Below are 13,648 nucleotides of genomic sequence, written 5' to 3' on the forward strand. Positions count from 1 at the left end.
TGTTAATAACAATAAAACAATAACATTATGTTTTAGTAATCGATTTAAGTGTGCATTCTAGTCTAGATATCGGAATTTCAATCTTTCTGTACAAATTGATAAGAATACTTGAACTATTTGCTTATTCATTCATCAAAAATACATAAAATAAGTTTCAAAAAACAAACATTATATATTTGCATAATGTTATGCGTCCTTCAACTAGAGGAGTGAAAAGTCCTTTCAAAAATAAACCAATGACGGTCTCTTAAAATTAACCATTTTTTTTATTATAAAACGTAAGATTATCAAAAATAATGGGCGATTTTTTTACTTTTTTTTTTAGAAATCTTACCAATCGGAATTTTAAGTTTTTTTTTATTCATACGATAGAGAAGTATTTAGAGAGTATTCATGAACCGACTGATTACTTATTGAGATCTTGAAACGATCGCTTCGAAAAAAGTAGTTTCTAGAAAAACGGAATGAAGCACAATTTTATTCCTTTAGTCTAGTGCCTCGAAAATTTCAAACTAATTTGCTCAAAACCGCTTCGCTTTGTCCTGCGCACTAACTTTTTGTAGTTCCTTATATATACTATATATATTTTTTCCCGTAGTTCCTAGGTGGAACATAATGCCTCAATAAACAACTTCTAATTCATTTTATTTACAGCTATAAATTTAATTTCTCTCCAAGAATAACCACTTCCCTGTGCTTCTGCTTCGTCTTCCCGCCTCCAGGTGTTGGCTGGTCTCCCGCGTCTTCGGCTTCCTTGCGGATTCCAATCTAGCGTTGTTCTGCTAATGTCGTCGTGAGGCTTTCGTAGAGTGTGGCCGATCCATTTCCATTTACGACGTCGAATTTCGATATGGATCGGTAGCTGTTTAGTTACGGTCCAGAGGTTAGCATTGCTAGTAACGTTAGGCCAGAATATCCGCAAAATTTTTTGAAGATATTGGTTAAAAAAGGATTGCAGCGATTGTAAAACATTCGCCGCAATATTCCACGTCTCGCAGCCATATAATACAACGGATTTCACGCTTCAATCGAATATTTTTAGCTTCGTACATATGGATATATGTGTTGATCTCCAGACTTTATCCAAGATTCCGAATGCAGCGCGACCTTTGTATATACGGTTTCGTATATCGGCTGCTGATCCACCGTTTTTAGATATGATGCTACCTAAATAGCAGTAGTTCCTTAGAACATCTTTATGTTTGTTCCAACAGTCCTCGCTTTCTGGTAACTTGGCTCAGTTGAAGCATTCCCGTACTTTGCATCTGTAAAACTCAAGCTCCTTGTTCCACCAAGGATGCTTGAGTCGCAGCGTAGGGCATGCATATCGAAGAGCTGTATTTAGGACTTTCGTAAATACTGTGGCGCCAAGCACTTCATCTGAGTTATACACGCATGGTCTAAGTCTCATGCCTCATAGTATCTCCCTGTATTGATCCCAGGTTGTTTTCCTGGGATTTTTCCTTATCTCGTTTCTGATCTTTGCTTCCGACCTAATGGAGAAGTAAATATACCTATGGTCACAGAACGACGCTGTGCTTAGCACTCTCCAGTTTTCTACTCATGCATCTGTACATGTGTATAGTGTGTAGGTAATTCCCTCACCTCGACTAGCTAGACTATTTTGTAAAATATAATTGAGTAGGGACTTACTTTGCTGATTGATGTCAGCGCTGCCACAAACCGTAAGATGGGCGTTAGCATCTCTGCGGTTGGCGCTTCGCAATCGTGTGGCATATAGCAGAATGGAAGGAAAAGATACTCTTCCTTGGCACCCTTGACTACCACAACCGTCAGATCATCTGTGGAAAGATTGAATTCATTATGGGAAAATATACTTTTCTTCACCAATATCGCTGAACTTTACCCCGAGCGTAATGTGTAGTTTTGTGACTTCAGCGCAGCGACCACATTCGTGGACTAAAGCTACGTCGAGCCGCCCTTCTCTAATTTGAGAAGAAGCTCAGCAGAGGCGTTCTTACTGTTTTGGGGGGTCACTTGGAGTACCCTCAGCCTTGGTTCGGGGCCATCAGACTGCTGACTGGGTTTTTTCTTCACCTCCACCTCCTGTAGGACAAATGAAGTAGCCATTATCTCTTCTATGCCGAGATCCTTTTCTACTTCACAGATTTTTAACATGTTTTTGCTGCCGTCCGCGTGGTGGCGCTTCTTGAGACGAAGGAACTCGCTTCCCACGCCCCACGCCATCGTTCCCAACATCATGTACAGAATATTCTCTGCCGCCTTATTGATTTGGAGGATGAAGCTTTGGCCTCCATCTTCGTTAATTGATTTCGTTCACTTTGGGTACCGATGGAATACTGCTGCGGATTGATTTCGTCACGCTAATACCCTCCAGTCACTATTTGGCACGTCCGGATTCTGTCTTTGTACCACCACGTGAGGTATGGTTACCTTCACTTTGGGCACCGATGGAATACTGCTGCGGTCCACCACCTCCAGTTTCGCTCCTTCCCACAGGTTTGGTAGCGTTCTGACCGCTTTCCTTACCCATACATTTAAAAACTTTGACTCCGATAAGCCATCCTGCTCCATAACCGTTCGACATTCATTCTCGAGAAGAGAGCTTCCAATAGTTACTGGGGTCTATTGGCGCGACGGTCAAACACCGCTTCGCAATTTCATTGGATACCGCCGCTGACTTGGACGTTGTCGGTTTGTCATCCGAGTGCTTGACGTCTAAATTCCTGGCTACCTCTTTGCATTCCCTCTTTTTCGAGGGCACTTTCGGTTCGCTCTCCTTCGGACGCTGCCTCTTTCCAGTGATGTGCTCCTCAATGCGATTAGCGTACGCTGGATCCGAGGCATTCAACCAATTTCAAGTGGCGAAGTGTGCATGGCCATTCTTCATCTCTTCTCTAGTCCTAGCCAGCCGTTTCACCTCTTTTTCTTTCTGGCTGAACTTGGCTTCGGGACGGTCGCATATTCTGACCGCCGCCTTGTACCTCGCTTTTGCTTTCAACTCCTCTCTCTTGTCTTCTTCCGGGGCCTTCTGTTGTTGCCAGAGTTGGAATCCTCGGCCGCCTGCACAGGAGAGCTAAGAAGTTCTTCTTCTTTTTCTGCATTAATGCTTACAGCACTTTCTTGGTCTGAGTCTTTATGGACTGTGGCAACCTTGCGCCGTACAGCTGGTTTGGCAGTAGCACTACAACCACCGCAACCTTCTCCCGTTGCAGTAGAGGTTTTCATTAAGTGCTGAAGTTTTCGATGAAGTAGAGGCCGGAATTTGCAATTTTTTATTTTGTCTCTACTCAAGTATTTTGTTGTTGTAATCGCTGTTTATAAAGTTATCTGTCATATTAGTCAAATGGATGCTGGTTGATTTTTTCCGCTACCTCAATTAAAAGTTTTAAGTTAAAAACTATATTACCCAAAAACAAAAAAAGAAATTAAGACTCATGATAAACGATAAAAAAAATAAGCGGTACACCCTGTGTAGGGCACGTGACATGTGTAAATTTCTTATAATATTCACATACATTCTACATATATCTGTTAAAAAATTTTATATAATATTTCGCGTAATGTGTAGCGTAAATATATATTTGTCCGTCTTCGTATTACTGCAATCATCACAGTTATGTAGGACCTTTATTGAAAATTCAACATCGGAGGGTGATTACAAATTTCTGGTAGCCGGAGGCCAACGTGTGCAGGACGTGCAAAACTTTACCCGCTTCATGGTTTCACTACGCCAACGCACCGCCACCAGATACTTTGGTGATAATCATTATTGTGCCGGCGTCATTATCAGTTACCGTTGGATAGTCACATCGGCGCAGTGTATGGTCTAGTATGTATATTTTAGTTTAAAATCTGCAAATATTTTGTAGAATTTGATGATTTATGTATATTTTTGTGTGTAGTTCTTCAAAAATTCCGCGACGTCCGCGTACAATAATTGTTGTGATTGGCACGGAGAATCGCATAATACCTAGTAACACTACGCGTCTTATGGCCGTCGATAGAGTTGTTGTAAATCGGAATTTCACATTGCACAGCACTCATGATATCGGATTGATCCGATTGAAGTCGCGTCTTACACTCAATGCACGCGTACAAATTATGCCGCTACCCACAGGTCCACCGCCATATGGTGAGATTTGTATAGTTCTCGGTTGGGGTAGACTTTACTACGTAAGTTAATCCCCAGATATCGGTTTGTTTGATTTAGTTCTACTTATCGTCTATTGCTTGCTTGGTGCAGGGTGGACCGTATGCGGGTAGCGTGTCACATGTTGGGTTGGAGCTTTTTACCGAGGAGCATTGTAAAAAGGCTCATCCCCGTTATTCACCGGGTGACTTATGCGCTAGCTTTCAAGGTCGCTTCGATCATGATCCATGCACCGGCGATGCTGGTGGACCACTTATTTGCAGGGGCAAATTCGTAGCTGTTGTTTCCTGGACTCTTGGCTGTGGTCGGAGTGAAACCCCAAGTTTATACACTGATATATATTACAATTTGAAATGGATTAAATCGGTAATGGCAGGGCAAAGCCGTTTATCAGTGTTAAAAGAACTCGAAATTTTAATGTTAATATATCTTGTATTGTTGTATTCTTCGTAAGAACTTATTAAATCCATGCCAAATAACAAGCTTGCTTTATTTATGTGGTATATACATGGCCACTAATATCATGTATTGGAATTTATGGACGTTACGCGGTAGATTGTTAATCCAAGGTCTAGTAAAAATAAATCCATTATTTTTCCAATATATCTTACTCTTTACTGGCGTAGACACCGCTTAGGCGGTTATAGCCGAGTTAACAACAGCGTGCCAGTCGTTTCCTCCTAGCGAAGCCAGGTCCTTCTCCACCTGGTCTTTCCAACGGAGTGGAGGTCTTCCTCTTCATCTGCTTCCTCCGGCTTGTACTGCGTCGAATACTTTCAGAGCTGGAGTATTTTCGTCCATTTGGACTACATGACCTAGCAGGCGAAGCCGCTTTTTTTATTTCACTGAACTATGTCAATGCCGTCGTATATCTCACACAGCTCATCGTTCCAGCGGATGCGGTATTCTCCGTGGACGCAGGACGGGAATAATGAGAAACTTATTGAGTTTGGTTTTTGTTCGTCGAGAGAGGACTTTACTTCTCAATTGCGTATACAGTCCGAAGTAGCACTTGTTGGCAAGAGTTATTCTGAATTTTAAGGCTGACGTTGTTGTTGGTGTTAATGCTGGTTGCAAGATAGAAGAATTTATCTACGAATTCGAAGTTATGACTGTAAACAGAGACGTAAGACCCTAGCCGCGAGTGCGGCGACTGTTTGCTTGATGACAGGAGATATTTCATCTTGCCCTCGTTCACCACTAGACCCATTTGCTTCGCTGCCTTGTCCATTCTGGAGAAAGCAGAACTAATGGCGCGGATGTTGAGGCCAATGATATCGGTATCATCGACGTACGCTGTACAGACTTATAAAAGATTGCATCTTCTCGTGCTGCAGATCTGAAGCTCGAATAATTTTTCCAACAGTAGATTGAAAAAGTCGCAAAATAGGGAGTCGCCTTGTCTGAAACCTTGAGAGGTCCTTCCCGATCCTAACGGAGCTTTTCGTGTTGCTCAACGTCAGTTTACACAGCCGTATTAGTTTTGCGGGGATACAAAATTCAGACATTGCGGAAAAAGGCAGCTCCTTTTCGTGCTGTCAAAAGCAGCTTTGAAATCGACGAAGAGGTGGTGCGTGTCGGTTCTCTCTTCACGGGTCTTTTCTAAGATTTGGCGTCTGGTGAATATTTGGTCGGTTGTTGATTTTCCAGGTCTAAAGCACCAGTGATTAGTTCCAATCAGTTTGTTGACGCTCTTTCGATTAAGGCGAAATCACGATTCTGATACTGTAACAGTCAAATCAATTTTGGTTTCGACACCACCGTTCCGGTGCTGGACATAGTGGATCTAGTCGGGATTGACTGTCAGAAAGTTTTTGTTGTGTGGAAGGGAAAGGTCTATTATGAGCTGGTATTCTACTGTCAAACTCCTAATTCGGGCCCAAAAGCGGCCAGCTTTGGCCATCAATGGTTCGGCCACGCACATTGACAGGACTCGGCAGAAACTTCGGGAGGTTTGTTGAGAGGCTTTTATGTAACAATCTTATAGTTCGGACGTGGCTTCAAGCGATTATAGCCATACTCACCTAAAGCAAATGATTGTGCTAGTAGAAAATTCGCCTCAAGAGAAGCTTGTGAAAATCGACTGCTTCAGTTTCTTGGCAACAGGAACGAGGGTTTCTATTAGAGAGGTGTTATGAAATTAAAGCCGATCATTCAAACTATGCTAAATAAATGCTTCCAAAGCTAAAAATCCCTTCACAGATTCAAGTTCTCTTTACATAGATTTCAGTTTGATATATTTGTCTGTAAATAAACAAACCAGTCTTTCAGTTTTTGAGATATTGAGTTGCTCATATGCTGGTAGTACTAATATCGGACAATTATAGCATAAAGCTGTCGTACAAGCTGTCCGATCAAACTCATGTCTTTGTATGGAGAACTACTCTTCACGAAATTTGGCAGAGATTATTTTCCAAAGCATCGCTACAATCTTCGAATGTATAGTACAGATCGGACCACTATCAAAATTGGAATAAGTATATCTTTCTACCCTGGTTTGCTATGAAAATACTCTTTTGATGGGTATTATAGCCTCGGTGCAGTCAAAGTTAACGTTTTTTCTTATTTTTTTTATCATTCGATCTTACTCTTGACATCACTCAATTCTATAATAAACAATTATTTTGTCTATGCCCTGTGTACCTTTCAATCTGTTTCAATGAATCTACAAATCTATTATACAAATTTCACTTTTTATTTGTCTAATAAAAAAATGTAATTTTTGTGACATCAATGTCGACATCTCTGCAATTTTCGCCTATTCTCTATTGTATCACATTATATTTGTTACTCATCGAAAATGTCCGCAGTCTTAAGAACATCAGCGGCCATCACGATTATTACCACCATCAGCAGCCAAGTAAAAAGTTCAAATTACCTATGAACATATCTAATTTGTCGCAGGAGGAGAGAAAGTATAAAATGCTTGTTACGGAAGGACATACTGAGAGGAACTATAGGAACTTTTACACTGTGCTACAAAGAAACATCGTTTCCATACGCACCGCTCGAGCGACCGCTTACTTCGGAGATAATCACATTTGTGCGGGCTCAATCATATCGGACGATCTAATATTAACTGCGGCGCATTGCGTAATCGAGTGAGTAGAGTTTTGTCTCTATTAGCGACTGCTGTTATTTATCAAATTTCTTCATCAAAAATTCTAGTCGCCGCAAGATTGTGACACGTAGTCATCGTATTATAGTGGTTGGTGGTACACCAAATCGTTTGAATCCGTACGTAGGAACAGTCGAAATGAAAGTACTCGATGTGATCCCACATCACGACTTTGTACCAGATGGTGCTCACGATATAGCATTATTGCGTCTCGCTGACAACTTTCGCGACGACAATGATTTTATTCGAGTGATTCCTCTTTCCAATGGAATAATACCAAACGGCACAATATGCACGATCATTGGTTGGGGTCAAATCTTTTATGTGTGTATACTATTTGTATTACTGCGAGTTTATAGTATTAACGCTACTCTGTTGTGGTTTTTGTGTTTTTTTTTTGGTACAGCGTGGTCCCTACTCAGGTGATGCTATACATGGTGCTATGATTGTGTTTTCTTATAACTATTGTCTACAATTTTATCCAAATGTATTTGATGAGACTATGATGTGTGCCATCAGGGCAGACGCATGGGATGTTAACACATGTCGTGGTGACGCGGGTGGTCCCCTAATTTGCGGTGGTCGTGTAGCCGGTGTTGTCTCTTGGCGATCGTATTGTGGAAGAGGCACGAAACCAACGGTATTTGCTAGCGTATATCATCATCGTGATTGGATCAAAAGGGCAAGCTGTGCAAATATATTAAAGTCACTAAAATCACTACTCTCGTTATTATATATGCTGTGCATTTATATCTTAAAATGATTCTATATATCCATATGCGTATAGCTTATGTGAGTGTGAGCAGAGTGAGCATTAACTTTTGATTCGAGCATGTAGACATTATTAGACATATTATTTAACTGAATTTTACAAAAAATATTATAGAAGTGTCCTCTGAAATAATATTGCCAATAAATTAAATTAATTCATATAAATTTGTGTGAGCTGAGTGTTGACTGTGGCTTGAAACTATTATGTAACTTAGCTTCAGAGCCAAGTGGGCTGTGAAGATTTAGTCCGTTTACTACGTTGTTGTAAGGTCTTGATTTATCCGTTGTGAATACTACCCCTTTGTAAATTTTTGGGTTTTCCATACTGTTGATGCACGAAACCTGTGAAACGCTAAAGAGTATGGGATAGCAAGCGGTGACTACGGCTATGCACCCTGGCCTTAGACATATACTGTTTTGCCAGCGTTCCACGTTAAATTTGTTATTTTATTAATTGAAATATTCTACCTATAAATAAAGGAAGGTGATTTCAAAGTAAAAAGTCGAGTACGGACCACTCAGTAAAATATTTAAGTTCATATTTTATTTTCCTGTTCTACTATATTGATTAGTCTCAGTTTTTGAAGTACGCTATCTTTACCTAAAGCATCACACCGTCAAGATGGAAGTTTCTGGTAAATCATTCACTCGTTCTCAACTAATGTTTTTGTTGTTAGAAAACTATTTTGAAGGTCTTGGTGATCTAATTATTGAATCGGAAGAACAACGTTGGACGACAGTTCAAACAATATGGGCTCCTTCTGCGTCGATACAGTGCTGCCAGCGCGATTTCCAAGCATTGAAGGCGTCACAGTAGGCATTCTCCGGAATAGCTTTGAGACCCGAGGTGCAAGCTGCTTGGTAGCCTTCTGTTCTCTCAACATTCCTCTTTGTCTTGGGATCCTATTCAAAGATCCATGACTCGTTATCTGTGATTACGTTATTCAAAAATTGGGGGTCATTTTCACACATTTCAATTTTTCTAAATTTTTCTGGTCGTGAGTGTGCACTTTTGCGACTATCTTCGCGCTCACCTTGCGCATGTTCAAGTGCGCCAGCACAATGTCATAAACCATAGATTTTGATAAATTTAACATCTGGGAAATTTAAATGAATACTTAGTCGACGATCTGAATTCAAAACTTTGCGCGCACAAGTCACATTGTCGGAGTTTGTCGAAGTAGCAGATCTCCCAGCGCTGTCTTCATCAGAGACCTCTTCCCGGCCTTCCAAAAAGGCCTGGTGCCACCGAAACACACCACTTTTTGCTAAAGCAACATCTGGGTAAGCCTGCTTGATGATATCAAACGGGTCTGTCGCAGATTTACCGAGTTTCACATATAATTTAATCGTGTATTTCTGCTCTAACGAACGCTGTATTTTCGGCTTGCACCACTCACAGAAACACGTCGTGCGAAATGTTTGTCCTGACTCTCCAAGAGCTAGGAATATTCTTTACCGAATCAAGTCGGTGCGCGCCCGCTCCGAAATACAGTCGCGGCGGAAGAAAATAAGTCCTATTGCTTTCCGGGCAAACCCTGTAAGATCCATTCTTGACATATACTATAGGAATACTATTTTCGCTAAAAGGTTCGCAATAGAAACAGTGATCTAGATGTTTGGTATCGGATATTCTCCTAGTATTTCATAAGGTGGTTTGGTATGCCAAAAAGACTTTCCATGAGAGAATTCAATTAATATCTTTGGATTTTTTTAGGAGGTTTATATTTTCAAACTATTAAAGGGCGGTGCTACGCCCACTTTTTATGATTTCAACCGTAGATGCCGCTTCCTGATGGAATAAATAAGGGCCTTGTATCTTAATGTAAAGACACTTTGTAAGTTTTCGATTAATGGGGTTTTGTGGTCGTCCGATTGCGCCAATCTGCAATATCAACCCTCCCTGGGTGTAAAGGAACATGTGTGATACCATCCAGATATTTCAATCCAAGTGGTTTTTAATCTTGGTTCGTTATGATTCATGTTTTTACGCCGTATATTACGACGGGAATGATAAAGGATTTATAGACCGTAGCTATTGTTCATCAAAAGAGGGCTTTGTTTTTCAATTTCCTATCGATTCCAAAATAGCACCTGTAGGAAAGAGTTATTCTGCGCTTGTTTCTATCATTATATTTTTTGTTGAATTTATGCTGGAGAGATAATGTCTTTTACCATTTCAAATTTATCGCTGCCAACACTGACATAGACGCCAAGGCGTGATAAATCTTTATATGTGGACTCCAGATACTTTATCTTGTACTCTTTCATCATAAGACTAGCTGTTTCGCTTCTCGCTTCGCATAGCCCAGTAACATTGCACTTTTAGAGTAGATAGTGCCATTGCGGTTCATATTAGGGGTGCGTCCCGCTTTTTACAGAATTATATTGAAGAAGGCGCAGTAGAGATAATCATCCTGTCCAAAGCATTGTGTGGTATCAAATGGCTTTGAGGCATCCTACCCGATTTTGTCAGAGCTGATGGTTGTGCTCAACGTCGTTCTGCAAAATTGTATATTGTATAAGATTTGCAAGGAAACCAATTTAGACATCAAATATACAGCTCCTATAAGTGCTGTTTAAAGCGGCTTTGAAATTGATAAAAAAAGTGATGGGTGTCGATCTGTTTGTGGAGGATCTTCTCCAGAACTTGACTTTTAAAAATCTGATCTATGGTGGATTTTCAAGGTTTAAAGCCTGACTGATAAGGTTCAATCAGTTTATTAACTATGGGCTTACCAGGGTGGACACACAATACTGTATGTACAATGCTAAGAAGGCTGAACCCGCGATAATTAGCGCAGACTGCGGGATCTTCGTTTTTGGGATTACGGCACAGTATACATATATTCCAATCATTGCGTATACATATGTATATTCATGCAATCAAATTATGCTTAGCAGCTAGAACATACGCCTTTCCAGCTCCTCGCCGCCGGTTTTAAACAATTCATCAGGTTATTCATCGGACCCTGGGGTTTCGTGGTTCTCTTCGAGCTGTACTCACCTCGTCTCGTACGAATGGTGGGACGATAACGTTGTCACAGTAGATAGTTGGTGCATATTTTTCTTCATCCGTCCCAACACTGCTTTCGCCATTTAAGTGTCGATGAATGTTTCTTCCAAACTTCGAGCGTATTGTTATTAGGACTTAAACCCATTTGTTTGCTGTCTTAATTTCGGATTAAACTTTCGGGCCCAACTATTACTTGTCAGCATCTCAAGCCGTGAGTATTCACGAGAAGTGGTCAAAAGAAAAACTTTTGAAAAAGTTGTAATTCGTAAGAAGACATTTTAGATGGTCTATAGTTGTGACGTCACTTTAGCCGGCGAAGATCAGGGAAATCGTAACGAGCATGAAGATCGCCTTCGGTTTAAATTAATAAAAGAATCTATGATTCATTGCGCCTTTATAATAAATTTTCTTCAAATTTCGTATAGTCCAAACTAGACGACACTCTGTTCTGTTCATCATATTCATCAGACTTGTATGTTTTCAAATGACACATAAAAATTTCCGAAGTAGCATATTTGTAAATCTTTCTATTATTTATTCATATTTTTGTATTAAAAAACTGGAAGTTATTTAAAAAAAATAAATGACGATGGTGCTTTTATTGGATCTTTTGCATATTTTCTACCATCTCTTGCCGCTGCTGTTGTGCGTACCAAAAGCCTTTGGTCTACACGGCAGAGGTTATCATAACCATAGCAAAGAGCTCGAGCTGCCGACAGATCTGCCCAATATCACGTATGACAGCGGCGAATACCAAATGCTAATTGCTGGTGGCTATAAGCCTTTGAAGAATACTCTTACTAAATATGTGGTATCCATACGTACCTCCCGGGCGACTGCATACTTTGGCGATAATCACTTTTGTGTTGGCTCTATAATATCTGACAATTTAATAATGACCGCAGCGCATTGTGTTGTTGAGTGAGTGGTTGAGTGAGAGTTTAGGTCCTTTTGTTGATTTTATACAATTCTCTTATATGCTTCTAGTCGCCGAAAGGTCGTCACGCGTCCGCATCGTCTTGTTGTTGTTGCTGGCGCACCGAATCGTTTTCAAAAACTACAGACCACTGTTGAAATGAAGGTACAAGATGTTTTGCCTCACGAGCACTTTAAACGCAAGGGAGCTCACGATATCGCACTCCTTCGGCTGGTTCACCATTTTCCCGACGATAATGATTTTGTTAAAATAATAGGTTTAGCTAATAAAATGGTGCAACCAGGCACCTCATGTCAAATCCTTGGTTGGGGTCAACTCTTTTTTGTGAGTACGCGCATACATTCATAATTTCTATACAAACTGTAAATAATTTTTCTTTACTTTCATACGAATAGCGTGGTCCATATTCGGCACATGCTATTGTTGCCAATTTAACGGTATACTCGCAGGAATATTGTAGAATGTTCTATCGGCATCACTTTCATGAAACGATGATTTGTGCTGGCAAGCAAGGTGTTTGGGATGCGGATGCCTGTCGTGGCGACTCAGGCGGTCCACTAATTTGTAATGGTGAAGTAGTTGCTATTGTTTCATGGGGTTCACATTGCGGCGAAAAGGGGAAACCGACCATTTTTACTAGTGTATATCATCATCGTGATTGGATTAAAATAGCCAGTGGCTCGGAAACTATGCGCCGCCTAATCAAGTCACAGCATTTTTTCTTAAACCTGCTGCTAATATATTTTTTATTGCAAACTTAAGTCCGTATGTATGTGCCTATATAATTATTATGTACGGATTTTAAATAAATAAATCCGAATACGCAAGAAAATTTTCCGCAATTATATTAAAAAAGGATTGTTACTAGAGACACAGCGGATATTGATATGTGGAATGATTGTTTAACAGATATCTGAAGTACCACTTTATTACAGCTTTTTTTTTAAGTAAAATAGTCTCTTGACCTATGAATTTCCTGATGCAGCCCATCCGGTAATTTGTTGGTTGCTTAAACCTTTTGGTATATCTAGCTAAGAACTCGCAGTACAAAAAAACAAAGAAATGGTTAACTTCGGTTACACTGCGGCTATAATACGGAGCGGCAATTTCAGTGGTGGGAACAAGAAAAAATCACTCGGAGTCAAATTTGGTGAGTGCGGCGGTTGATCGATAGTATTTATTGCGTTTTTGGCTTTAAATTCGGTCACAATCGTGACTCGATGCGAAAAAAACTAAAAATCATATTTAATATAATTTGACCCAGACTTAACAAAACAACAAAAAAATAGTTAACTTCGGTTGCACTGAGGCATATACAATATATATCCTTCCCAAATAGAAAAGATTCCTAAAGAACTCGATTTTGACCGCTCAGTCTGTGCGGCAGCTGTATACCATAACAATCAATTGAAAAGTCAGCGGTCTATCATAGTAAAAGAAATTTTTTTTTGACTAAATTCATGTCTTTATTCAGCATAGTTCGCGTTCAAAGTGATACACTGATTAAAGCAAACCTCCAACTTTTCGATACAAATTTTGTTGTAGATTTGCCCTTTGCTGCAAAATAGGCCTCAGTTCCGCCGATAACCTCTTCATTCAACAAAAATTTCATGCCGGTGAACATTCTTTTGAGATCTGAGAACAAAAAGCAATTCGAAGTTTAATTCTTGA

At 40.2% G+C, this 13,648-nt stretch overlaps 3 protein-coding genes across 3 annotated transcripts; all 3 read left to right on the forward strand.

Moving 5' to 3' along the window:
- Window positions 1-3,499: 3,499 nt before the first annotated feature.
- LOC120774286 (trypsin-1-like) lies at window positions 3,500-4,600 on the forward strand. Its single transcript, XM_040103779.1, has 3 exons — window positions 3,500-3,814; window positions 3,888-4,158; window positions 4,229-4,600. Exons 1-3 carry the CDS (start codon window positions 3,546-3,548, stop codon window positions 4,586-4,588), a joined length of 900 nt encoding a protein of 299 aa, XP_039959713.1. The 5' UTR covers window positions 3,500-3,545; the 3' UTR covers window positions 4,589-4,600.
- A 2,194-nt stretch (window positions 4,601-6,794) lies between these two features.
- Window positions 6,795-8,050, forward strand: LOC120774284 (trypsin-2-like). Its single transcript, XM_040103776.1, has 3 exons — window positions 6,795-7,236; window positions 7,304-7,577; window positions 7,660-8,050. Exons 1-3 carry the CDS (start codon window positions 6,869-6,871, stop codon window positions 8,014-8,016), a joined length of 999 nt encoding a protein of 332 aa, XP_039959710.1. The 5' UTR covers window positions 6,795-6,868; the 3' UTR covers window positions 8,017-8,050.
- Window positions 8,051-11,599: 3,549 nt separating this feature from the next.
- LOC120773794 (trypsin-3-like) lies at window positions 11,600-12,738 on the forward strand. Its single transcript, XM_040102895.1, has 3 exons — window positions 11,600-11,961; window positions 12,028-12,301; window positions 12,373-12,738. The coding sequence occupies exons 1-3, from the start codon at window positions 11,624-11,626 to the stop codon at window positions 12,736-12,738; spliced, it is 978 nt and encodes a 325-aa protein (XP_039958829.1). The 5' UTR covers window positions 11,600-11,623.
- Window positions 12,739-13,648: the final 910 nt, after the last annotated feature.

The sequence above is a fragment of the Bactrocera tryoni genome, chromosome 4, assembly GCF_016617805.1.
Source record: "Bactrocera tryoni isolate S06 chromosome 4, CSIRO_BtryS06_freeze2, whole genome shotgun sequence".
NCBI lineage: Eukaryota > Metazoa > Arthropoda > Insecta > Diptera > Tephritidae > Bactrocera > Bactrocera tryoni.

Bases quoted from the DNA above. Each gene is read 5' to 3' on its own strand.
- LOC120774286 (XM_040103779.1), top strand. From the start codon at position 3,546: ATGTGTAGCGTAAATATATATTTGTCCGTCTTCGTATTACTGCAATCA. The intron at 3,815-3,887 runs GTATGTATATTT...TTTTGTGTGTAG, and splicing joins TCGGCGCAGTGTATGGTCTA to TTCTTCAAAAATTCCGCGAC. The intron at 4,159-4,228 runs GTAAGTTAATCC...TGCTTGGTGCAG, and splicing joins GTTGGGGTAGACTTTACTAC to GGTGGACCGTATGCGGGTAG.
- LOC120774284 (XM_040103776.1), top strand. From the start codon at position 6,869: ATGTCGACATCTCTGCAATTTTCGCCTATTCTCTATTGTATCACATTA. The intron at 7,237-7,303 runs GTGAGTAGAGTT...CAAAAATTCTAG, and splicing joins GCGGCGCATTGCGTAATCGA to TCGCCGCAAGATTGTGACAC. The intron at 7,578-7,659 runs GTGTGTATACTA...TTTTTGGTACAG, and splicing joins GTTGGGGTCAAATCTTTTAT to CGTGGTCCCTACTCAGGTGA.
- LOC120773794 (XM_040102895.1), top strand. From the start codon at position 11,624: ATGACGATGGTGCTTTTATTGGATCTTTTGCATATTTTCTACCATCTC. The intron at 11,962-12,027 runs GTGAGTGGTTGA...ATATGCTTCTAG, and splicing joins GCAGCGCATTGTGTTGTTGA to TCGCCGAAAGGTCGTCACGC. The intron at 12,302-12,372 runs GTGAGTACGCGC...TCATACGAATAG, and splicing joins GTTGGGGTCAACTCTTTTTT to CGTGGTCCATATTCGGCACA.